This window comes from Lissotriton vulgaris, chromosome 2_1, assembly GCF_964263255.1.
Source record: "Lissotriton vulgaris chromosome 2_1, aLisVul1.2, whole genome shotgun sequence".
Taxonomy (NCBI): Eukaryota; Metazoa; Chordata; class Amphibia; order Caudata; family Salamandridae; genus Lissotriton; species Lissotriton vulgaris.
The window spans coordinates 343,666,796-343,691,091 of NC_141687.1; the positions used below are offsets into that span (position 1 = coordinate 343,666,796).

General features: G+C 48.2%; 1 protein-coding gene across 2 annotated transcripts in view; it reads right to left on the reverse strand.

Moving 5' to 3' along the window:
* TAOK1 (TAO kinase 1) overlaps nucleotides 1–24,296 on the reverse strand; it is a 1,246,355-nt gene that overhangs the window by 76,010 nt on the left and 1,146,049 nt on the right. For both annotated transcript variants that reach the window (XM_086955104.1, XM_086955103.1), the window contains exon 18: nucleotides 14,450–14,662. In XM_086955104.1, the coding sequence (XP_086811230.1) occupies nucleotides 14,450–14,662 (213 nt within the window). The remainder of the gene's footprint in view (nucleotides 1–14,449; nucleotides 14,663–24,296) is intronic.

Here is a 24,296-nt window from a genome sequence, read left to right on the forward strand (position 1 = left end):
TGACTACTAGTGGGGTTACCAACTGGTCTCAGCCAGCCTGCCACCACTAGACATGTTTCTGGTCTCCTGGGTGACAGGCTTCGCTCTCAGAGGGCGGGAACAAAGCATTCACTGGACGGAGATTTTCACACCTTGTCCAAGCAGAAACTGCCTTCCATGGCGGGAAGCTTCAAAGTCCATGCAGCCTTTGAAATGCGACCCAGGTCTTTCCAGTTAGTGGAAGACGCAAACACCCACTGTCCTGACCCCACTTCTGGCAGGAGGACAGGCGGAAAAATTAGTTAGATTAGGAGGTGTGCCCACACCTAGCCAGAACCACCCCTAAGGTGGGACAGCTGATGTAGACCCCACTTTTCCAAATCCTCCATCTTGTGTTGGAGATACTCAGCTTATTAGGTCAAGGCTATGCCCACTTCCCACAGGAAGTGGTAATATAGAGGGTGTAGTCACCCTAAAGGTAGGCAGCACATTGTCTATTACTTGGTACTACCCCTAAATAAAGTATTTAGGTGGCGCCCCTCTGCCCAGAACTTCAGATCTGATAGACCTAATGACAAAGAGTGCCAGAGGACAAAGAAGAGCTGCTGAACCAGATAACTGAGGGCCTGCCGCAGAGTTTTGCATAAACCCCTGCCTGCTGCTTCAAGACTCGACAATCAAGGTGAAATGTCTTGTCCTGCTGCTGTGTGGCCTCTAAGAACCCCGGAGGATGACCAGCCTGCGCAAGTAGCCCAAGAACACCCTCGGAGTAGAAAAGCTGCACCTCTGCAAACTGCAGGCACTGAAACTGCAGAGTCTGATCCATCCTCCCCACCCTCCTAAGGTACTCCTACTCGGGAAGGTCAGACCTGACCCTGCCCCCCCACCCCCCAACCTAAATCCCCCTTCGAATGTGGAGGCAACAGGACCAACCGGAGCCGTGCCATACCAATCCCAGGGGTACCGGATGCCCTTCAACCAAGACCGAAACCAAAAAGCCCAGTAGTGACTCTAACTGTACCAAAGTCCAGCAGCCGCCAAGGGACATCAAGCCCCCTGAGAGGCCTACTTTGAGTCCTCCAACAATCCAGAACTTGTCTCTGCCAGCTGTTGGTCCCTGACCATGAGGAGCACCTTTACGCACTGGGGCAGCCAACCTAACTGCTCTGAACATAGCCCGCCCGGCCAACGACAAACTGGCTGTGCTCCCTTGGCCCTAAGGCCTTTGCAACGCTAACTCTTGTTTGGGAGCTCTCGGACTTCCTTGCAAGTCCCCTTGTGTATCCTATTTTTAGAAGGCCCCCCTTCCCCATAGCACGTCAGCTATCAATTCCACCAGCTAACTGCAGAGTTCGGGAGGCACCGGACAAAGTATTGGCAGAACATTTGACCTTGGCGTCCTGCTACTACAAACCCGCAAGGTGAACCCCTACAACTGTCTGTGTTGTGGTGTGCTTTACCTACCTGCCTTTTCCTCTCATAGGGGCGACCATCCTGATTCAGAACTCACTGGGGACTCTGGGATTTCGCTGGCCATAGCGCAGTCGGCGCTTGCATCCCCACCGGCTGTTGGTCCCCCTCGCCGCCGCGAGCGGAACACCACGCGGCAGCCGAGCGGGGGGGACTACAGCCCCCACAACCCTTTGCCTGTTTGCTCCGCCCCTTCCCGCCCACTGACGCGCCTGGAAGGCGCTGAAAAGGTCAGAGCCCCATCTGGGGAGCGGGCGACCATCCTGATTCAGAACTCACCTGGGACTCTGGGATTTCGCTGGCCATAGCGCAGTCGGCGCTTGCATCCCCACCGGCTGTTGGTCCCCCCCGCCGCTGCGACCGGAACACCACGCGGCCGCCGAGCGGGGGGACTACAGCCCCCACAACCCTTTGTCTGTTTGCTCCGCCCCTTCCCGCCCACTGACGCGCCCAGAAGGCGCTGAAAAGGTCAGGGCCCCTTCTGCGTCGTGGGACGCCGGGCTAAGCCCGGGCAAAGGGCGCTCTGTGGCCCTCAGAGGCCGGAGGAGGCTGGGCAGGGCCACCCCACTTGACTCTCGCCTGTCTTTCGCTGGAAAAGGAGGTAAACTGATTTAACCTACAACAGGGACTGCCTTTATCTACACTTTGGCTCATTCTAAAGGACTATTTTTTGGTTATTAAGTTTCGTGCCCGACCAGCATAGGTGTCACTTGTTGTTATATTTACACTGCCATTCACATAAAAGCAAGCCACATTATGACTGATAAAGGGGTTCCAAAAAATATTATCTATCAGTGGGGGCCACGGAAGAGTACATTGGACAATTATTTAACTAGGGTAACATCGGCAATTGAATGCGAAATAGAGAGAGCAGAACAAAGCATTTCCATAGAAACTACATCTAGTATTCAATCTCCTCTGGTGGCAGCAGACCAAATTCAAAATTTTACATTACTGGAGGAACTAAATCAGATCTGCAAAACTATATATACTAATGTTGAAGAGGGAAACGAGCAAACCGTTGCTCCTATATGTGTAATAAGAAACACAAGTCCCCAGCCTAGTACACCATCCCAACTAAATGTAAGCCATCTGGGTACCCCCCCCCCCCCTCACTATCAGCTAAAGATAATACCCAATCGAAAGCGAATCTTCAGGCCCCTTTTGTTGATAGAAAGCGCAAAGGTGCTAAACAAAGGGGAAGACTAGCAAAAAAACAAAAATTACATTTAAGTCCCCCTTCGGTCATTAGCAACACCCCAAAAACATCTAAGGTATGTCCAATTCTGGAAACCCCTGTATCCACTACATCATCTGACCTACTGGTTCAGATCGAACTTCTGATCAAAAATTAATATCCCCGCTGGCAAAAAAGAATCAAGGTAATAGGGGAAAAGGTTGCCAGTATAGAGGAAACAACCAAGGCAAATCCGACACTTATAAAAAGAATGGCAGGATATAAGCAGGTAGAGTGCCTAGTCGCGACTGACACCCCCAATACCTCTGCACAAAGTAATACTGCCAAAATTCACTCAGTTGCCCCAAAAACATTATTAACATCAAATACTCAGCATGTACCATTAAACCCCCCAATAGTCCAGAGCTCCGCCATTAGTGTAGGGCTGACTGAAGAATCTACGCTCACAGAGGGGATATCTTTCAACTATGGCAATGCGCAAAGAAAGATTAACCAAATAGACCTACCGCCGGAGGCCGCACCATTCGTGTGCATCCTCTCAGGCGTGCCTGAAATCACTAACGGCAAAATCGAAGGACATTCCCAACTGGTAAATAAGGTATCTTTCTGGTTAACCAAAAATAGACCCCTTCCACCTAACATTGATGGAAAAATCTTAAATGTCAGAAGGGTGGGGTGGTTAGGATCCCTCCCGAAGAATATAGCCGGAGATCTGGTTATAATAAACTTTAGGGATAGCCAGGTCGTCCCTTATCTGCAAAGTTGGCAACCACAAGTGGGAGACGGGCCCATAGTAACATGGGAACTCTGCGACTATTACCCCAGAACCACATATCTGCAACCTGTAAGATCAAATGTAGAAAAGAACCACTGTATTGGCAGCAGAGGCCCTGTATTTAGTAGCTACAATATACCCATTCACAACCGATTTGCCTCTGGTATAGATATGATGCACTGACTTGTTAAACTGATTTCTGAATGGTTTGCTAATAAAAGCATCTATGCACATTGCTCTTTTGCACATTCTGAAGCCTATTTATTTTTAATCTTGTTACTACAAGTGGAGGCATTTTTTAGTACCGAAAAGATGCTAGGAGTAGACTGTTTTTACTAAGAGAATTGAGGGGTGCTTCTCTTTTATATTTAATGAATTACATATGATGTTTCAATGCAATTATTTTTTATTGGTGTTGTTTCTTTTATTTACTGTATTTAATGTATTTTGACTTTGTACTGTGCTTTTATGGTTGCTTTGTTTCAACCGAATAAAGCTTGCTGACTGGCTGACTGACTGAGGATTGTATTGTGCGTAATTGGGCACAACTTTGAACTATTTGCTTATTTTTGAAAATTCATAAGAAATATAGTACGTATATCTGAAAGAAGTTCTAGGTTTGAAACTATATATAAAAAGAATTGTTATTTTTCTAAATTTTTTATTCTTTTAGTGCTTCTCTCATTTACTGCCTCTCTGAGTACAACAAATGCTTAGCACTACCCTCTGATAAGCCTGGTTAAAGTTAACTCAAGCCTCAGCATCACAAAATGGATGCTGCCAACACAGACACAAGTCTGACCTCCTGCTGCTGGGAGTCCTTCCAGCGAGGAGAGCTTGGACAAAGGGTTTCCTGTCAGGGGTGGTGCTAGCACCATCCCAGACAGGGTTTTGTGTATCCTAGGTAGGCAGGGCTGAATAGGAAGGTGACTGCAAGTGGCACCCCGGTGCTCACTATGCATAGGCCGGCTTGAACCAGTTCCAGGGGCACACCAGCCCCTGAGCTGGGGAAAGTCCGGACAAAGGGAGAGGGGTGTAACCACCCCCCTTCCTGGTCCCACACATGGGCAGGACCTAGTCGCGTACCAGCCCCTTTCTTTAGAATAAAGGTAGGAGCGGGGACCCTCCCAAATTAGATCATCTTTGAATCCTGAAACTACTTTCTACGAAAGGAACTCAAGACTTCTTCTCAAGATTTCTCCCTTGTGACTAAGGAGTAGTCACCCTGCAGCAGCAGGCACCAACTAAGTATCTTGCGGTTTGCTGAAACGTCCTTCCTCCGGAACCAGACTGCCCAGCTCGACGAGACCCGGACTCCCTGCCCTCTCTGACCTCAACCTGCCTCTACAGCACAGCTGAGAACCGTGGGTGCGACGAGACCAGAGGACCCGGCGACCATCAGAACCAGCACGACACTGAACCAGCACGACCACCGAGGGACCCTCGAGTGGGTGCACTGGGGTAAGAGAAGCCCAAACCCCAAGCAGCACGAGCACCGAAGTCCAGCCCCCCCAGCATCCTCCAGATCTGCGTGGGGCACTTTTGCTTCTGCGTTGCTTGCCACGTTGTCCGGTCACTTGCCCGTTGGCTAGTGACCCTCCAGACGACATCCTAAGTTTGTTTCACCGCTGGTCTAGCTCCTCTAGACTGGCCCTAGTCTCCTCCTGAAGGGGACCTTCCTCGGACCCTCCTGGTCCACTCCAGAAGCCATTTTGTGTCGCCACGTGGGCTTGCCTTAGCCAAGGCTTGTTGCCTCCTTCAACGGATCCAGCATCGCCAGCAGCAGGCATCCGACGTGGGACAGCTCGCAGACCTCCAGCCTGGTCGACATCAGCGCCCTGGTCCGTGCACCAGCAGAATCCAGTGTCACCTCTTCGCCTGGCTGAGTGACCTTGTCCGGTGCCATCCTGGTGCCCACCTAATCACTGGCTAGTGATTCAGAACTTGGTCCCCTCTGCTTACAGGTATCCTTCTTCACTGATCCAGTCCTAGGATCAGCCCGGAACATCTTCACTGGTCGCCTGCCAGCAACTTCCACTTCAGGCTCCTGGTTCGTCAACGAGGATTCCCGACGACATTTGAACCCTATGCAGCCGCAGCCCCTGGGCTAGGTAAACCGAGTACCACGGTGCCCCAGCGTAGAACAACTCTCTAAGTGTCTAGATCCACTTTCGTTTTTGACCTACCTAGTCGGGTTCGCCCGAGAACACCAACTTTGCATTTACTAGCATCCATAGACTTTGTCCCGCATTACGCGTGAGAGTTTCCTCTCTGCACACGACGTCCCTAGGCCTCCTGCTTCTAAGCTAAGGGTTCAGCATTGTAGGTCCAGCGTTTCTAAAGTCTCAGAGTAGTATTTATCTGCTAGTAATTTCGCATTCCACTTCCATAGTATATGGTTTTTCGTGCCCCTCGGGCATTTGTGTGAATTGTGCGACTTTCAGTATTTCTTTAAGAGTTTTGTATTGTGCTTAGCACCCTGTCCTCATAAAGAGTCCAGGGTTGTTGTGTTATAAATAAATATCCTTTTATTTTCATAACAACTTGTGTGGTGTCCTTTCACTTGGTGTTCAAGGGGTATATGTGATGGTATAACAGCTGGCTTAACACGCCCTCTAGAGTTTAGCCTAAAGACTGCTCTTGTCCATGCTACTAGGATAGCTGGTCTATAAGGTTGACTTACAACCAATCATCAATAAGGGTCGTTTGGACTGATACATAGTGAACACTAGAATAGTGAGCACTGCATATCAGGCCAACATCTCACATTAGCCTGAAAACATATTGAGGCTCTTAAGCTCGCTCACCTGGTAGGGTTGGGCAGAATGGAATTTATCAGCCCTTCCTGTCCCTGGCGCGTACTTGGCGCGGACGGGCGCAGACGGGCTTTCCTTTGGCGCATCTTCGGCGCGCCCGCTGCGCGGACGAGAACCGTTGTTCTTCATATACTGGTGGAGGAGGGTGGGAGGTGTCGCAAGACTGGAGTGCTACCCTTCTTCCATCCCAAGATGGCGGCCGCCCCTGTGTCCGATCGCGTCAGCTGCCAATCGCTGCGCGTGGACCAGGGTTCTAGGTGGTGGAAGGGCAGGGGTGAGTGCCAATTACAAGGAAAGTGAATCTTCCAAGAAAAATCACAAGGCAATAAAAACAATATCAACAGTTTTTAAAAAATTTCCAGACTAACCCCCGGCTTTACGCCTCAGGGGAGAATAGTAATGCACACTGATTATGTGCGCGCGAGGTGGTGGGCCGATTTTATACCTGGGAGGGCGGGAGGCGTCGCAAGACTGGAGCGCTACCCTTCTTCCACCCCAAGACGGCGGCCGTCCCTGTGTCCGATCGCGTCAGCTGCCAATCGCTGCGCGTGGACCAGGGTTCTAGGTGGTGCAAGGGCAGGGGTGAGTGTCTATACAAGGAAAGTGAATCTACCAAGAAAAAGCACAAGGCAATAAAAACAATATCAACAGTTTTTAAAAAATTTCCAGACTAACCTCCGGCTTTCCGCCTCAGGGGAGAATAGTAATGCACACTGATTATGTGCAGTGCTGATTATAAACAGTGAAAGGTGTTGCCTGTTTTGAAGGTATGCTGCTATAGCAGCTAGGTGTAGCCTTATTGAAGAGTATGCTAGGTTGCATCTTTGAAGATGCAGCAGGTAACATATAATGTTTTGTATGGAAGCATCTAATGGGTTGATTTGGTTATTGTTGCAGTAAATAACGAATCTTTTCCATTTAGCTGCATAGTATGCTCTAGCAGTTGGCCGTCTTGCCTCCTTGAATCAGGAGGCAAGTTAAGGTATCCAAACTCTAAGACTCCAGGAGCTAGATCGCTAGGTTCATCTGATTGGGATCTGGGTGCCTGATTTCTCCATGGTTCGGAGTTAGAAGATGGGGTGCGAGGCACGGCCTTTGATGAGGAACTACTGAAAGCTCCAGGAACGTTGTGTACCATGGTTGTCTCGGCCATGTGGGAGCAACTAGGATTAGCGTGAGTGACTGTTGCCGCAGTTTGCGTGCCACCAGCGGAATCAGCGGTGCTGGGGGAAAAGCGTACGGAAATCTGCCTGACCAGTTCATCCATATCGCATTGCCCTGTGACAAAGGATGTGGGAACCTGGCGGCAAAGTATTGACATTTTGAGTTTTCTTTTGTGGCAAACAGGTCTATTTCTGGGTGACCCCATTCTTTGAAGAATGGCTGGAGAACTTGGGGGTGAATCTCCCATTCGTGTAGTTGTTGGCTGTGCCTGCTGAGCAGGTCTGCTATCTGATTGTCTTTCCCTGGAAGGTGTTCTGCTAGGAGAAAGAGGTCTTTTGGAATTGCCCACTTCCATATGCTCAGTGCAAAGTGGGACAGCTGTGGAGAGTGTGTTCCTCCCTGTTTCTGGATATAGTACATTGCGGTCATGTTGTCCGTCCGGATAAACACAGTCTTGCTGTTCAAGTATTTCTGGAATGCTTTCAGGGCTAGGAATATCGCTAACAACTCTAGTTGGTTGATTTGCAGTTTCTTTTGCTTGGTTGTCCAGAGCCCTTGTACTGTGTAGTGAAGGAGGTGGGCTCCCCAGCCTGTCAGTGATGCATCCGCTGTTAGTACTAGTTGTGGAACCGGCTCTTGGAACAGTCGCCCCTTGGAAAAGTTTTGTGGGTTCCACCACTGCAGAGAGTTGTGAGCGCGACTGTCCACCAACACTAGGTGTTTTAGTTGTCCTTGAGCCTGGTTCCATTGCTGTGCTAGGCATTCCTGCAATGGACGCATTTGAAGTCTGGCATGGGGGACAATGAATATGCAGGAGGCCATCATGCCTATGAGCTGCATGAAGACTCGAGCTGGCAGAGAGTGTTGTGGCTGAAATTTGCGAATGAGCATCTGCATGCTGGCTGTCCTCGCTGAATTTGGGTATGCCTTTGCCACTGAGGTATCTATAGTGGCTCCCAGATATTGTTGTATGTGGGACGGTTGCAGATGCGATTTTGGGTCGTTTATCGAGAAGCCTAGGCTGTGTAGCAGCTGGAGTGTTTGGGACGTGTTTTCTGCACATTGTTGGTACGATTTTGCTTGTATTAGCCACTCGTTCGGATATGGGAACACATGAATGTGTGGTCTCCTGAGATGTGCCGCTACTGTCGTTAAGCATTTAGTGAACACTCTTGGAGCTGTGGTTACCCCGAAGGGCAAGACCTTGAATTGGTAGTGTTGACCTTCTATTGTGAACCTGAGATATTTTCTGTGAGCTGGATGGATGGGTATCTGAAAATACACATCCTTGAGGTCCAATGTTGCTAGGAAGTCTTCTTGCTGTAGTAGTGGGAGCACTTGCTGTAGTGTGATCATATGGAAGTGCTCTGACAGTATGTATTGATCTAGGGGTCTGAGGTCCAATATTGGTCTGAGGGAACCGTCCTTCTTGGGAATAAGGAAGTATAGGGAATATACTCCAGTCCCTTGATGTTGGAAAGGGACTGGCTCTATGGCCCCCTTTTCCAGCATGCATTTCACCTCTTGTTGTTGCAGGGTGATGTGTTCTTTGGACATAGGACGGTGTCTGGGTGGTATGTTGGGCGGGGGAGGGGGGGGAGGGGCGAGGGGCGAGAAGTGAGTTCCAGGCAATAACCATACTGGATAATTTGTCTCACCCACCTGTCCGTGGTAATTGCGTTCCAGACAGGTAGGAATTGTTGGAGTCTGCCTCCGACCGGTGTTATGTGGTCTGGAGGTAGCGTGATGAAGTCACTGTTTTGTGGCAGTGGAGGCTCTGGTGTTATTGCCTCCACGTCCTCTTCCCTTATTATTGTTTCCCCGATAACCTCCTCTGTTGGAGTTTTTGGTAAAGGAAATGATGATGACGTTTGGGAAGTATTGTCTCGTGTAGCTGCCCTGTATGGGGAGCGTCGAAAGGAACTTCTGTGTTGCTGAAACTGCAATGCTCCCAATGACTTTGCGGTTTCTGTGTCCTTCTTCATTTTATCTAAAATGGTGTCGACAGCAGGGCCAAAAAGGAAGACTTGGTTGACTGGCTGATTAAGGATGGCGGACTGCACCTCGTTCTTAAAGCCTGAAATACGCAGCCATGCATGTCGCCTTAGTAAAACACTAGTGTTAATAGACCTGGCTGCGGTGTCTGCTGCATCAAGCGCACATTTGATGGAGGCGTTTGTGATTAACTTTCCCTCCTGTATGAGGTCATCAGCTTGGGCTTTAAAAGGCTCAGGTAGGTGTTGTATTAAGCTTTCAAGCTGGTCGTAGTGTGCCCTGTCGTAACGAGCTAGCAGAGCTTGTGTATTGGCAATCCTCCATGAATTGGAGGCCTGTGCAGCTACCCTTTTACCTGAGGCTTCTAGTATCTTTGATTCCTTATCAGGGGGAGGGGCTTCCCCCGTTGTCTGTGAGTTAGCCCTTTTTCGTGCAGTAGCCACCACTAGTGAGTCTAATGGTAATTGCCCTCTGATGTAGGTAGGGTCTGTAGGGGCTGCTCTATACTTTTTCTCAATCCTGGGATTGATTACCCGTGCCCTGGCTGCATCCTTAAATATGTCAGGTGTGTGTTTTAACACTCCCTTTAGCATAGGAAGTGTTCTGACACTTTTTTCTGAAGTAGGGAAGGTGTCAAATAAGAAGTCTTCCTCTACAGGGTCATTATGCATATCTACATTGTGGTACTGTGCTGCCCTGTCTATTAATTGGTTGAAGTCAATGGTGTCATCAGTAGGTGAAGGTTTCGTTGGATAAGAGGAGACATCGGGGATGGTATGGGTGTTATAAGGGTCAGTTGGCTCCTCCCATGGTTCATTTTGTGGCTCAGGATCCTGTGGATAATCATAATCAGGCTGAGGATCCTCCCCTGTGTTCCCCTCATTGTCCCCATAGTGAGAAGGAGAGTAAGGAGGAAAAGGAGTAGTAGGCATAATGGGATAGAATGGAATGAAGGGTCTAGATGGAGAAGTTCCAAAGTCCTTCTTTTTTAGTGGAATAGGGGAATGAGAGTCAGTGTCCAGTGGCCTCTTATTCCTGTGCGGGATTGTCACTTTACCAGTCTCTGGATTAATATATATTTTTGCCTGGTCGTCTGCTGGATCGGGATGGAAGAGTTCTTCCTCCACTGTTCTTGGTTGTGACTTTTTTGGGTCGACAACACCTTCTGCTTCGACGACTTTTGGTGCCTTCGTGCTTTTCTTCTGCTCGGGCCCTTTTTCGGGTCGGCGAGTGTTTTTGGGTCGACCGGGTCTTTCGGTTCGACACGTTTCTTGTGCTCGACAGGCTTTTTTGGTTGACTGTCCTTTCCCGAGTCGATAGGCTTTTTAGGATCGACTGGTGTGTTTGGAGCACTGGTCTTCGGGTCGATAGCCTTCTCCGGCCGGATTATAGGCTTCGATACGGCACCGTTCCCGTCGACGACCTTCTTTGGTTCGGCGACTTTTGGCACAGCCTTTTCGGGTCGACGTCCTTTTTTGTGTCAATGCCCTTCGGCGTCGCGTCCTTTTTGGGCTCGACGGCCTGTTTTGGTTCGGCGCCCTTCGGCTCGACTGCCTTTTTCAGGTCGACTGTTTTCTTGGGGTCGACGCCTTTAGGCTGCACGGCCTTCTTCGGCTCGACGGTGTTCTTTGGATCGACACCTTTAGGCTGTATGTTTTTCTTGGGGTCGAAGGCCTTCGTGTCGACGACCTTTTTAGGCTTTGGAACCTTCTTTGGGATTGCGGTACTTGGCCCTGGGGTCTCTGAAGGTTTCGGTTTTGGTTTCAGAGCCGAGCCGGATGGCAGGGCTGGCGAATGTTTCTTTGGATCTTGGCTAAGGCCTTTTGGCGATGCCTCGACAGGAGCCTTTGGTAACGGGGTAATCAGTGTCGGGGGCAGTGTACTCACGATTTGCCCCGGTGGGATCTCGTCATCGGAGTCCGATTAGTCCTCGACGGTGACTATCTCTAAGTCCGAATCTGGAGCTTCTTGAAGTTCTTGGTCAATATCGAAGATGTTGTCCGGTTCCGGTGCCTGTTGCTGCATCTCTTGCCTAGCGGCCCGCCGATTCCGTATGGTTTTCTTCCACCGAAACTGGGCAGGTTTCTTCCTTATGGTCTGGAGAAAGGCACTTGTTGCATACTTGATGCTTGTCAGTATGCGGGAACTTGGAGTGGCATTGTGGGCATCTTTTAAACTGGCTCCTTTCCATCGACAGCAGGCCCACGTGGCATCGAAAAGGCTTAACGGCTTGCGTCAACGACAGATTCAAGATGGAAAGCTTTATCGAGTCAAGAGGTACCGAGCGAGAACAATACCGTCAAATACGAAAGCCTTTTGGCCTTTATAAAAGTTTTGTTTCGATTCAGAAGTTGGAGTGTAGGAATAACATCCCAACCCAATGGCGGAAAAAAATCTGAGGATGGAGAGGATGCCCATGCGCACTGTAGTCCAGGGGAGGAGTCACCTATCTCGTGATACTTCGAAGACTCTTTCAGGACAACAAAGTGCAATCATCCGGACCCAACACTAGGTGGCGATTTATGCACAGATATGAATTCAGCAGTCCACATGCCTCGAACATCCTCTTCCAGGGATTCCTTATGCAGCTGAACTCAATGGCTGTTAGCAGCTCTACCCAACAGTTCTATGTATCATACACGGTCGTCCGGTGGAGAAGGCTTGGTAGGCTATAGATAAGGATCATTCCCTGCGGGGGAATTAGTACTGCAATCTGTCCAGGGGTCTGCCGGTATCGGTTCATTGTGCCCTGCCCCATCATCTTGATGTTCAGGTGTATGTGGTGGTGATTGCCAAGGTGAAATTAGTAGTGGTTGAAACTGAGGAGAAAGGGGTGATGGAGGAGGAGAAGGATTAGGACCAACATTTTTCCTTTTTAAATGAATGTGGTAGACTTCTTCCGTCTCAGGTTTGCGTTTTACGGTCACCTTTGTGGTAATATGTCCAGTTGTTGGGTGTATGTATAGCTCCCGCTGTTTTGGATACGGTTTGTAGAGTGGAGCATCAAAATGTTGCTCTTTGGATGGAATTAGCACTTCCGTCTGTTTTGGTGCCGGGGATCTTAGCTGCAGAGGTTTTGAATGCTGAGGATTTCGGATCTGAAGAAGTTTTCGGCGTCGAAGGGGATGGGGCGGAGCTGGTCTTTCACTTCGATTACAAAGGTTTCGGCTCTGTGGTCATTTTCAAAGGGCTCTGCTCGGAGCCGGAAGGCTTTTGAGTTTGTTTCGGTACCGAGCCGGAGGGCAGGCGCCGGAAACATGTTCTCAGTGCAGACGAGGGTTGGACCGGAGTCTTCTTCTTGGACTGAGGTGGACTTTGGGGCAAGGGAGGGTCTGTACTCACGGTACGCTGCCCTTGCGGGATGTCTTCGTCCCCTCGGAGCCGTACTCTGAGATGGAGACCGGATCTTGTTCCTCCTCGGCTCCCGTGGCATCTCCAGCCTCTTGTTCCGAATCTACTCCGAAGAGGTCCTGATTGGAACTTGTGTGTTGGCTCTGCATGTTGCTACGTCGATCCAGATGGTCATGAAGCGTTTCCTTCAATCGGAAAGCCTTACACGCATCGCAGTCCTGTTTGCTGTGCTCCGGAGAAAAGCACAGGTTACAAAGTTTGTGAGAGTCATTGCACGGAAACTTCGCATGGCACAAAGGGCAGAATTTAAGTGGAGTCCATTCCATCTACTGCGCGGCAGACCAACGCGGGTAGGCTGGGGGGCCTTCCACGAGCTACCGATCGAAAGAGGGATTTATTTAGTAAAAACCATACGTGGAGAATGGGATTACGGGATCGAGGGAAACTGAATCAACATTGTCGAACCAGAGAGCACCAATTCACGTCCGAACCAGATGACGGAAAAAATCTATCTAACCATGAAGTCGATGCCCAAGCGCACTATCACCGAAAGGAGGAGTCACCTACCTTGTGACTGGAAAGACTTCTTCGAAGACTTCTTCGGAGAAAAACAACTTGCAAACATCCGGACCCAACACTAGATGACAGGAGTATGCAAAGTATGTGCTCTACAGCTCACATGCCTCAAACAAACTGTTACGCATCAACGGTGTGGAAAAAAGGGAAAAGACTTCGACACGTCAACAAGGTCGTATTATGGCTCCGATGACGTCCCGCGGAGTGGCATGTGGAGCCATTCCATTGTGACGTTCTCGTCGACTTTGGAGAGTAGAGAAGAAACGTTTCCGTGGAATGCTGCATATGGGGGTAATTAAAATGGTGAAGAATCCGCAGGCAGATGTATCCATTAGAAATACAGCTTGCCTCCAATTCCTGAGGGTCTTTGGGGGCATCATGGAGCATTTGCAAGATGATTTCGAATCATGTTTTGATCCGAGACACCAAAGAAGACATTGTGCAGTTCTGTAACTGACATCTGCTTTCTGCAGGTGTGGTGCAGCTTGAAGTCTGCGGTATTTGGAAGGGAATTTGGTCTAGCACACTGTTGGGGGAAAAAAGTTTTGGAGTTAGGTAACTGACCGCCCAAAGGTCAGGAGCAGGGCTCTTGATCCGTGTTGAGGAGCACAGGGGGAAAAAAGGAACCAAAGTCAGCATGCAGAGTTAGTGCCTAAGTAGAACTCCAAGCCATTACTTCAGGAGGCAGGATGAGGCCGCAGGGGAGAGTGATGGCACCACCTGTCGCAGAATGCAATTACTGGTAGAAATTTCCAGATCTAGTCTGGCACTTGAGGAAAGTCAAAAGGTGAGGAATCCACAGTTAGGAGTATCCATCAGAAATAGTATAGCACATAGAAAGCATCTTTGACCCTATACATTTCGACTACACATATGCACAGCCCACCACAATATGCTTACTTCTCTATCACTACGTGATGGGATAATCTTTGGGAAAAACACACAAAATAAACATGTAAAAGGTCTGAGAGTCTGTGCAATTAGTCAACTACCTGTGATGGGTTATTTTTTATGTATTTTAAGAGTAATTTTTTCTAGCAAACATTAAAATATCCTATAGTTGACGTATACTTCAGTCATCTTCATCTGGATGAATCTTGAGGAACTTAAGGGGCTCTTACTCACTGCTTGCGTGGAGAGCATTTCATTAATGCTATGATCGTACTGCTCTGCCAGAATAGCCAACTTCCGGGTCTGCTCTTCCTTCAATCTCTTCAGCAGGGCTTTGTGCTCGCTCTTTGCTGTTGTCTCCAGCAGATGGTTTCTAAAAGCTTTGTACTGCCTGGTCTGGATCTTGCATGTGTCCTGGAACTGCTTCTTAATCTGTAACTCTTTAGACTACAGAGTGAAGAAGAAGTTAGTGCTATACAGACCGCATACAAGAGGTACACTGAAAATTTAATTTCACATTACGTTAAACAGAATTGCAGTTTAATTATTCACTATTTCAATCGGAATATGTTACTTACCATGTAAGCATCTATTTGTAGCATGTAGTGCCGTAGATTCATATGCTTAGCATACTCCTGCCATCTAGTGTTGGGCTTGGATGTTTACAACTTGCTTTTCTTTGAAGAAGTCTTTTGAGTCACGAAGTAAAGGTGACTCCTCCTAACGTCTGTATAGCGCATGGTCATCGGCTCCATTGTTCGATTGTTTATGGCTCATAGGATGAGCTTGGTATGGGAGCAGTAGAGAGATAGTAAAGATAAATATCAAAAGATATGGTTGAATAAGAATTAATATTTATGAATACTGTGAACCTGAACCATTAGCTTCCGCTAAGGCGGGTAGGCGCATATGAGTCCACGTCAATACACACTACGAATAGATGCTAACAGGGTAACATATTCCATTGCAGCATGTGTTGGACGTAGATACATATGCTTAGCATTGAATGCAGAGCAGTGTTTCCTAAAAGTGGTGACTAGCAAATGGTTGACGTAGATGGTTGAAAAAGTGTTTGTAATACTGCTTGACCCATTCTAGCTTATTGGTTAGCTAAGACATCAACACAATAGTGTTTGTGAATGTATGTGGGATATTCCATGTAGCTGCTTTACAGATATCCGCCAGCGGAATATTTCCTAGGAAAGCCTTAGAGACTCCTTTTATACGTGAGGAGTGAGCTCTTGGAGCTGCAGGTAACCAATGCTTAGTTTTGTGGTAGCAAGTTTGGATGCATTTTACTATCCACCTTGCGATCCCTGCTTTAGATATGGGTGAGCCTTTGTGTGGGTATGAGAAAGCTAGAAAGTGTTGTTGAGTTTTCTGAAAAGGTTTTGTTCTCTCGATGTACTACATTTCTGCTCTTTTAACATTGAGGGTGTGTAGCACTCTTTCGGTCATGGAGTCTGATATGGGAAAAAACAAAGAGCCCAGTGGCTTGTTTTATATAAAAATGTGGGTTTTGTTCTTTCCGGTTTTGGAAAAAAGGTTCAAGAGTGAGCGCTTGAAGTTCCCTAATCTGTCTTCGAGATGTATTAGCCATGAAAAAAGCTACCTTTGATGAGAGGAACTGTAGATCACATGAATGTAGTGGTTCAAAAGGAGGGTCCATAAGCCGCGTGAGAACAATATTTAGATTCCATGTGGGTGCTGGTGGAATGGAGGGAGGAATTACTCTTTCTAGCTGTAGGAGGCTGGCTTAGTATATGGTGCTCACTTATGCAAGTATAGCGCCCTGCACTAATCCAGACAACCCTTATGGTGATTTTAGTGGTCTTAGACAACATTAGAAAGCTCTCTAAGTGGTAGCTGTGGAGAGCAACCTTAAGGCTTAGTCCAGAAGGAGTGTAAAGCAGCTTGTTTTACCAGTACTGAATCTTATGGCATAGGTTAAGTGAAAAAGAAAAATACAGTGTAGTTATAACATTTTTTTTATTATTAATACTCACTAACACAATGTATGATTTCCTTCCCAGAGATATATATAAAATATGTCACTAGCACAGAATACACAGTGGTCTCCAGGGGGAGGCCAAACCATATACAAATGGAATGGAGTGCGAACCACGACTCAGGTCAAGAGTGGACCTAGAAGACGTAGAAGAGTTGGGGTCCCAAGGAACCACCCAAGGTGAGTATCGAGGAACCCCACAAAGGTTGTGCGCAGTGTGGGAACACAACCATGAACTCAATTCAAGTCAATGGGCAAGTCGCGGTTGCAATTTTTAGAGAAGGACACTTTCCAGCGAACCCTGAAGAAACCCTGTGGAGGATGAAAGTTGGAGAGCCACCTCACCCGTGGTTACCGCTGGAACCAGGATACCTACACCAGAGAAGCCAGGTGCATATGTACGAAGTGGTGTTGGAAACCGCCGAAGACCACTATGGTGGACTGCAGGAAGATGGCGCTGAGGAGGAAGGTGAGAAGAGTCCGGTGGAACCCAAAGGTGAATTCAGGATGAGAGGTACCTGCAAGCAGAGGGGACAGAGTCTATACCACTCAGTAGTGACCAGGAGGCACGGAAGACAAATGCCCACCGATGTCGGAGATGCAGGAGCATTAATGGTGCCCTTTACGTTGCAGCGAAGTGGACCAGGCAATGCTGTGGAAGACCAGAAGTCGTTTACGAACGGTCCCAATTCGGTTGTCTAAGGTCAAGGAGTCGATATCCGGAAATGGCACCCACAAGCCTTGGCAACGGCAACCAATGTAGTCGTAGAAAAAGGTGCAGTGTTGTGACCAGCAAGGACCAAGTGACTCACCACGAACAGTTAAGTCAGATCAGGAACAGAGCAAGCAGGGGAGGCCACTGGCGCCAAAGAAGACCCTAGACAGGATCCACAGGCCTAAGGCACAGGAGTCGCAAGACGACCTTGAGCAGCTCACCAAAGGATGAAGGCCCGTGGTGCACAGGATGTGGTGCAGGCAAAGATCTTGCAGACTTTGCAGCAGACTAGCAGGACGAAGAGACCAGGAGCAGCAGGAGTCTTAATTTACAATCAGAGGGGGGAGAGAGAGAAATCAGAATGGATTCATTCTCCCTGGGCATATTTAAATAAACAGTTAGAATCCACTCCTTGAGAGTAAGGGTGTCGCCTCCACAGTGGGGAACACCTTTATGTTTTTAGGTCCCCTCACACACCAACAGGCTCCTTAGTGTCATGCTTCATCATCGGGGTCATCGTACCCCTCTACGCGGTACGGCGTGCTGCGACCTACAGAGACGTGTGGTGTTGGTGAGGGGGTATTTTGAATAAATGTGAGTGTATTGTGGGGTTTGGGAAATAGTGGTAGTTAAAAAGAACCTGGCTCGTGGGGTGACTAAAAATTATTTAATAAGCCCCCGGGCTTATTAAATAGTGACTGTTCGTGGTGAGTCACTTGGACCCCCCGGGCTGGTGCTGTTAATACCTCCTGATCGGAGCCACGTAGGGATCGATCGGGAGGAATTTCCTCGTAGAAATCGTGCTAGTTAGCACACCAGATCCTGACGTTTTGGCTCATGAGATTTATCTACAACCCCAAAACAGTTGATCAATAGACAACGTCTTTTTTTGCTAGGTACATTACTTTTACCTGCACTGTATTTTCTCCTCACTTTTGTTAGAAAATTCTGGTATTAGTTAGAGAAACGTGAGTAAGGTGGAGATTTGTGCACCCCGTCCTGAAGAAGGTGCTTCTGGCACCGAAACATGTCGACGCACACAAAAAGGAGGTAACGCACATTGTCAGAAAAGTGACCTCCCGCCCTCATTTTTAACAGCACCAGCCCGGGGGCTTATTAAATAATTTTTAGTCACCCCACGAGTCAGGTTCTTTTTAACTATCACTATATCCAAAACCCCACAATACACTCACATTTATTCAAAATACCCCCTCACCAACACCACACATAGTCTAACAAGTGCTCCCACGTCTCCGTAGGTCGCAGCACGCCGTACCCCGTAGAGGGGTACGATGACCCCGATGATGAAGCATGACACCAAGGGGCCTGTTGGTGTGTGAGGGTACCTAAAAACATAAAGGTGTTCCCCACTGTGGAGGAGACACCCTTAATCTCAAGGAGTAGATTCTAACTGTTTATTTAAATATGCAGCAGGAGTCTTACCAGTTGCAGTTTCGCTTCCTAATGCGAAGTCCAGAGTGCCCATTCGGATGAAGAAGTAGTGGTACTCCATTTGAATCTTGTCCCACAACGAATCTATGGACCCACCCACAGGTAATCCCTTAAGGACCCTCGGGAAAGGGTTGGAACGATTCAGGTGTCCCTCCCAGAGGAGGGGCTGGACAGTGGGGAGGATACTCCTATGGCCTTTGTTCAGTTTCGCGCCAGAGCGGGAGCCAAACGCTCTCTGAACTGGTTTGAACGGGAGTATGCAAGGAGGCCACCAAGTGCCTTTCAAGCAGTCGCAATGGGCTGGCAAGCGTCCCCACCCTGCCCTAATACACTATGTCCTGTATGGGAGGAGGTCATACCTCCCTGTGACAGGAAACCTGTTGCCCTGCCTTCCCCTGCTCGAGCTTGGCTCAGCAGCAGGAGGGCATAACTTATATAACGCCATAGTTTGCTGTCCCGGTCTAGAAAACTGGTACCGGGAGCACTGAGGGCCTCCCGGAGAAGCTTTACAGTGTATGGAATCATACCTCTGTGCGGGGGTATGATTCCAAAATGTTTGATACCAAACACAACAGGGTTCGTTACAGCCAGTTTAGATATGGTCATCATGTAATGATGCATGGCCACTCTATGTATCGTAATGGCTTATGCACTTACAACCTGGGAGAATGGACTCTGAAGGTTGTAGGGATGTCCTGCTCATGCAGTAGCACCCTCACACTTATAACCAAGCACCTTGGCTTCAGAATTGAAAGGCCTGCCTTAGGGTTGACTTATAGGTTTTCAGTACACTGACAACAGATATAAGGAAACTAATATGTCATAAGTGGTGCTAAAACCAGCTTACAAAAGCTGTAATGGCAGGCCTGTAGTCACAATTTGAGTGGTCTCTTATGGGTGGAATAATATATGCTTCAGCCCATGGGAGACCCCTGGTGTACCAATGCCCTGGGTACCTTAGTACCATATACTAGGGACTTATAAGGGTACACCAGTAGGCAACTGGAGTATACTTAAGTACTTACCATGTTCAATTATGGGAAGAAGCACAGACACTGGGGTTCTGATTAGCAGGATTCCAGTCAGACTAGTTGATAAAACATAAGGACACCAGCATAAAGTGGGGGTGATCATGAAAGCAGGTCCTACTTTCCTACACTAGCCGTTCCATAAATGCTTTAATAACTGGAATTTTGAACAAAGATGTGTTGTTTATTTTGCATGTTGGCAACAAGTGCTGCTAGGTGTATCCTAACAGAGGTGTATGCAAGTCCTGCTTGTTGTTAATGTATGACGATTTATGATGTAACTTTTCAAATATAACAGAAGACTTCACCTGAGGCACTGCCATCGTTATATTGAACTTGCTAGCCCCACGGCAAAATACCTCATTGACAGTTCCCAGATCGTCCACCGGAGATATCCTGGAAGGTGGCGTAGATGAGAATATGGATGAATAGTCTCTATAGGAAGATCTCGATGGGGAAGAAGAGGAAGGAGATCTATGCCTTCTCCTAAGAGTAGGAGATCGATGAGACCTACTGCGGTCTCTAGAATGCGAACGCCTTCGCACCGGAGATCTCGATCTTCTCGGAGAACCACCAGTCGGTGGACCTGAAGCTGCCAAAGTAAGAGGTCTGTCTTTAGGCCCTGGTTGCATCTTCCAATGGCGTATGCTTTCCAGCCATCTGGGAGACAAGTTCACAGGAGGTGTTCTACGCTCCGGGGAGCCCTCCAGGGTAACCTGCACAATCTGAATTCCCATTGAGGAAGAAGACGCTGCAGAAGAACTCCGAATAGACTGAGGAGATCTTGAAGTCGTCTCTCTGGGAACCAATTGTCTGTCCCTTGACGTTGAATTTCCTGACGTCGAGCCAGAATGCGCCACAATAGAAGACTCTTTGTGCGGAGAGGCTCTTACTACTGAAGACCTGTCCACAGATGTCCTCGACGTCAGGTCTTTCGATGTAGACCTTGGAGGGTCAGCCAAAGCTCTTGATGCCGACTCCGACAAAGACCTATGAGAGGTCCGAGAGGCCGATCTAGAGTGTCTCGACACCGACCGCGAGACAATTGGCGGAGACTTCGAAGTCAACTTCCTCTACTTCGTTTCGACGTCGACAGATCCCTTTCAAGCCTCGAGCCCTAGGCATATCTCGACGCCGACCCATGTCTCGACGTCGATCTTAATCTCCTTTTTTCAGGTCTCGACCTCGTGGCTCTATCTCTCGACGTCGATCTCACTTTCTCTCTCGACGCCGACCTCACTCTTCATATCGACGTCGACCTCATTCTCTCTCTCGACGTCGATCGTCTCACTCTCGACGTCGTCCTCACAGCTACTGACCCCAGACCCTAATGTGGCAAATAGTAATTTTGTAGACTGGATTACAAATTCATTGGACCCGATCCTCCCTCTTCGCAGATCTTCCTCAAAGAAAATACACAAATCTGCACCCTGGTTCTCCGACTCCCTGAGGGAACTAAAACGCCGTTGCAGGCAACAAGAGAGAGCCTGGCGACTAGATTTCCTTCCGGACAAAAAGGCCGCCTATAAAGAGGCGATTAAAACTTACTTCCCTCTTCTGGATCTCGACACCTTAGACAAGGTGGCACGCCAAGTTAAATCAGGCTCCCCATGTGACCCTGCCCCCCCAGATGTCCTGCTGCAGGCATCTAAAACCACCTTGCCAATAATGCTGGAACTTCTCAACTCGTCCATCTCTGCATGCGTAGTCCCCACAACATGGAAGCAAGCCATGGTGCGGGCGCTACTAAAAAAACCTAGTCTAGATCCCGATGATAACGCTAGCTACCGCCCCATCTCACTTCTCCCTTGGGTAAGCAAGGTCCTGGAGAAGTTTATAAACGCCCAACTCGTTCAGTTCCTGGAGAACCATTCTCTGCTACACACATCGCAGACAGGCTTCAGACCGAAGCACGGTACTGAAACCGCCTTGCTAGCAGTCACAGAAGAATCTCGAAGGGTACTGGATCAGGGGGGATCAGTGGCAGTGATCCTCCTTGATCTAAGTGCCGCATTCGATACGGTCAGCCATAACACCTTGCTGAACCGTCTCCATAACATCGGAGTATCTGGCGACGCACTAAGGTGGTTTGAGTCTTTCCTGTCGGAGAGATCCTTTCGGATCTTCGATGGCGAGACAATGTCCTCCAGGAAAACCCTCAGCTGCGGAGTACCACAGGGCTCTTCCCTGAGCCCTGTGCTGTTCAACGTATACATGAGGCCGCTGGCGGGTGTCGTCGAACCGTATGGCATCAAAATTGTGTCATAGGCCGACGACACTCAACTAGTGGTCTCATTGGCCGCTAGCAACAACAGGCAATGCCCGGCAGATCTGCTAAAATGCTTAGAGGATGTCAAGGGATGGATGACCTCCTCCTCCCTAAAACTGAATGGGGACAAGACGGAGCTAATGCTCCTAGGCCCAACCCCTCCAGTACCTTTCACCTCTCTATGGCCCTGTACTCTGGGCCCCCCCCCACCCCCAAGGAAAGTGTTAAGAGCCTAGGAGTGTGGCTGGATAACAAACTCTCGTTTACCACCCAGGCCACGAAGTTGTCCGCCACATGCTTTGGCCTACTAAGAATTCTCAGAAAGATCCTTCCACTTCTACCGTTAGAAGCTAGAAAGGTGGCGGTACAAGGCCTCATTCAGTCTCGTCTGGACTCGAATAATGCCCTGTATGTTGGGGCTCCCGAAATGACCCTCCGGAAATTACAGATCGTGCAAAACTGTGCAGCTCGCACCCTGCTACAAATTCCACGATCCCAGTCAGCCAGACCTGCTCTGAAGAGTCTCCACTGGCTGCCAGTGAGGCAGAGAGTAGCATTCAAGGCGTTATGCATGGCACATCACGCCTTTTGGAAAACAGGCCCACCCATTAACAACGACCTTGTAACCCCCTACCACCCAAACAGGAATCTTAGGTCGATGGAAGCCTTCCTTGCTGTTGTTCCCAGAGTGAAGAGAGCCAGGTCGGGTGGCAGGCTGTTCTCTCTAAACACTGCCAAGCTCTGGAACGCCCTCCCCCTCTCACTCCGATCGAATCCAAATCTGCTTTCATTCCGGAAAAACTTGAAGACACTACTGTTTGCTAAATCCTTCGTGTCTTAATTCCTCCGTTCCTGGTCACTCCGCCTCAGCACAACTCAGCGCTTGGACGCCCCCGGGCAGCAATCGCGCTCAATAAATTTATTTTCATTTTCATTTCATTTCATTTCATTTTATTTTCATTTCACTGACACCAAACGCCTCGACGCCGACAAGCTTCTCGATGGCAACCTCGATCTCCACGTCGACGTCGACCTGTGCCTTAGCAGCGATAACTCTACGTCGATGTACTTCTTTCCACTGGTTTCGACATCAACATACCCAACAAGGATCTAGATTTTGACGTCAAACTCACTTTTTTTTACGTCAACGCTTCCGGATGTCGTTTTTTGCTTGCTTTTACCCTCAGGAGAAGCAGATCTGTGACGTTTTGACGAAGAGGAGGGTCTTCCAGATGACAACACACTTCTTGCCCCCTTTTCCTGATGCCTTTCTCTCTCCAGAGGCCCCAAAAGTCGAATTTTCTCTCTTTCCTTCAAAGTTCTTCTGGAAAGCTTGAGGCAATGATAACATTTTTCCACATCATGTGTGGAAGGTAGACAAACCACACAAACAGAATGGGGATCTGTTTTTGACATCTTCCCACAGGAAGGACATTTGTAGAATAAAGGTGGCATAACTGACTAAAAAATACCAGAAGAATTAGTCAGAAAAGGTAGAATATTGCCACCAGCAACAAATACTGTCAAATAAGAGGAAAAAAAAAACTTTTGACTGAAAAACAATCAAATTCAGCAGAGCTCAAGTTCCAGGTTCCTCACAGAACAAGCCGGAAAAAAGAACTGACCTAACTGTCCCGTGTGGGGCATGATGGGAGCAGAGTTCCCCCTGGAGGCCTTAAAGGCAAAGTGTTCAGATTCTCTGAGGCCTTAAAGGCGAGGTGCCAGTCTGATTTTCTGTACAGGGATGTTATTTATTTATGCAGCCTACATAGGCTAATTGCCTCTTATTACAGTTTCCTTGATGAAAATAAAAGGTGTTTCTGTCTGTGGAATGCATTTTAGGCTCCTGCCTTTTTCTTGCATTGTTTCTATGGTTTATTTTCATTCTGCAGAAAATATGTAATTATGGCTTTATTAGCCTATAGGTTATGGTTGGACTGCATATTATTAGTGTATACATGTATATGTGTATAATTTCTTTAGTACTATGTACTTTTTGTTATATATTTACACATATATATGTATTTAGTCATGTGTTCCGGGTTCCCGCTCATGGGCAGAGATTATTCAGTGCTTATGACTATTAATGAGTATCCCCTGGAAGAGAACTTCTTGTACTGTAGGAGAAAGTGGCTTGATTTGTTTTGCGATACAGTAATGGACAAACCTTTTCCACTTTGCTGCATAACAAGATCTTGTGGTTGGTTTGTGAGCTTGTTTCAGAATGGTCAAACATTCTTGTAGAAGACTGAGGTACCCAAATTTTAGGACTTCAGGCACCAGATCGCTAGATTTAACTGCTTGGGGTTGGGGGTGCAGGAACATCCCCTGCTTCTAAGTTTGAAGATGTGGGCAGTTTCTTGTGTGGTACAACAGGTAGTAGTAGTAGGATTGTGAACCAGGCTTACTGAGCCCATGTTGGGGTAGATTAGAATTTGTGTGGGGGATGTTAGTTAGCCTCTGAACCACATAAGGAATGAGTGGGAGAGGAGGAAAAGTATACGCAAATATCTGTGACTAGTTGATCCATAAGGCATTGGCTTTGGATTGCGGTAGAGGAAACCTAGAGACAAAGCTTTGGCATTTTTCATTCTGATGTGTGGCAAAGA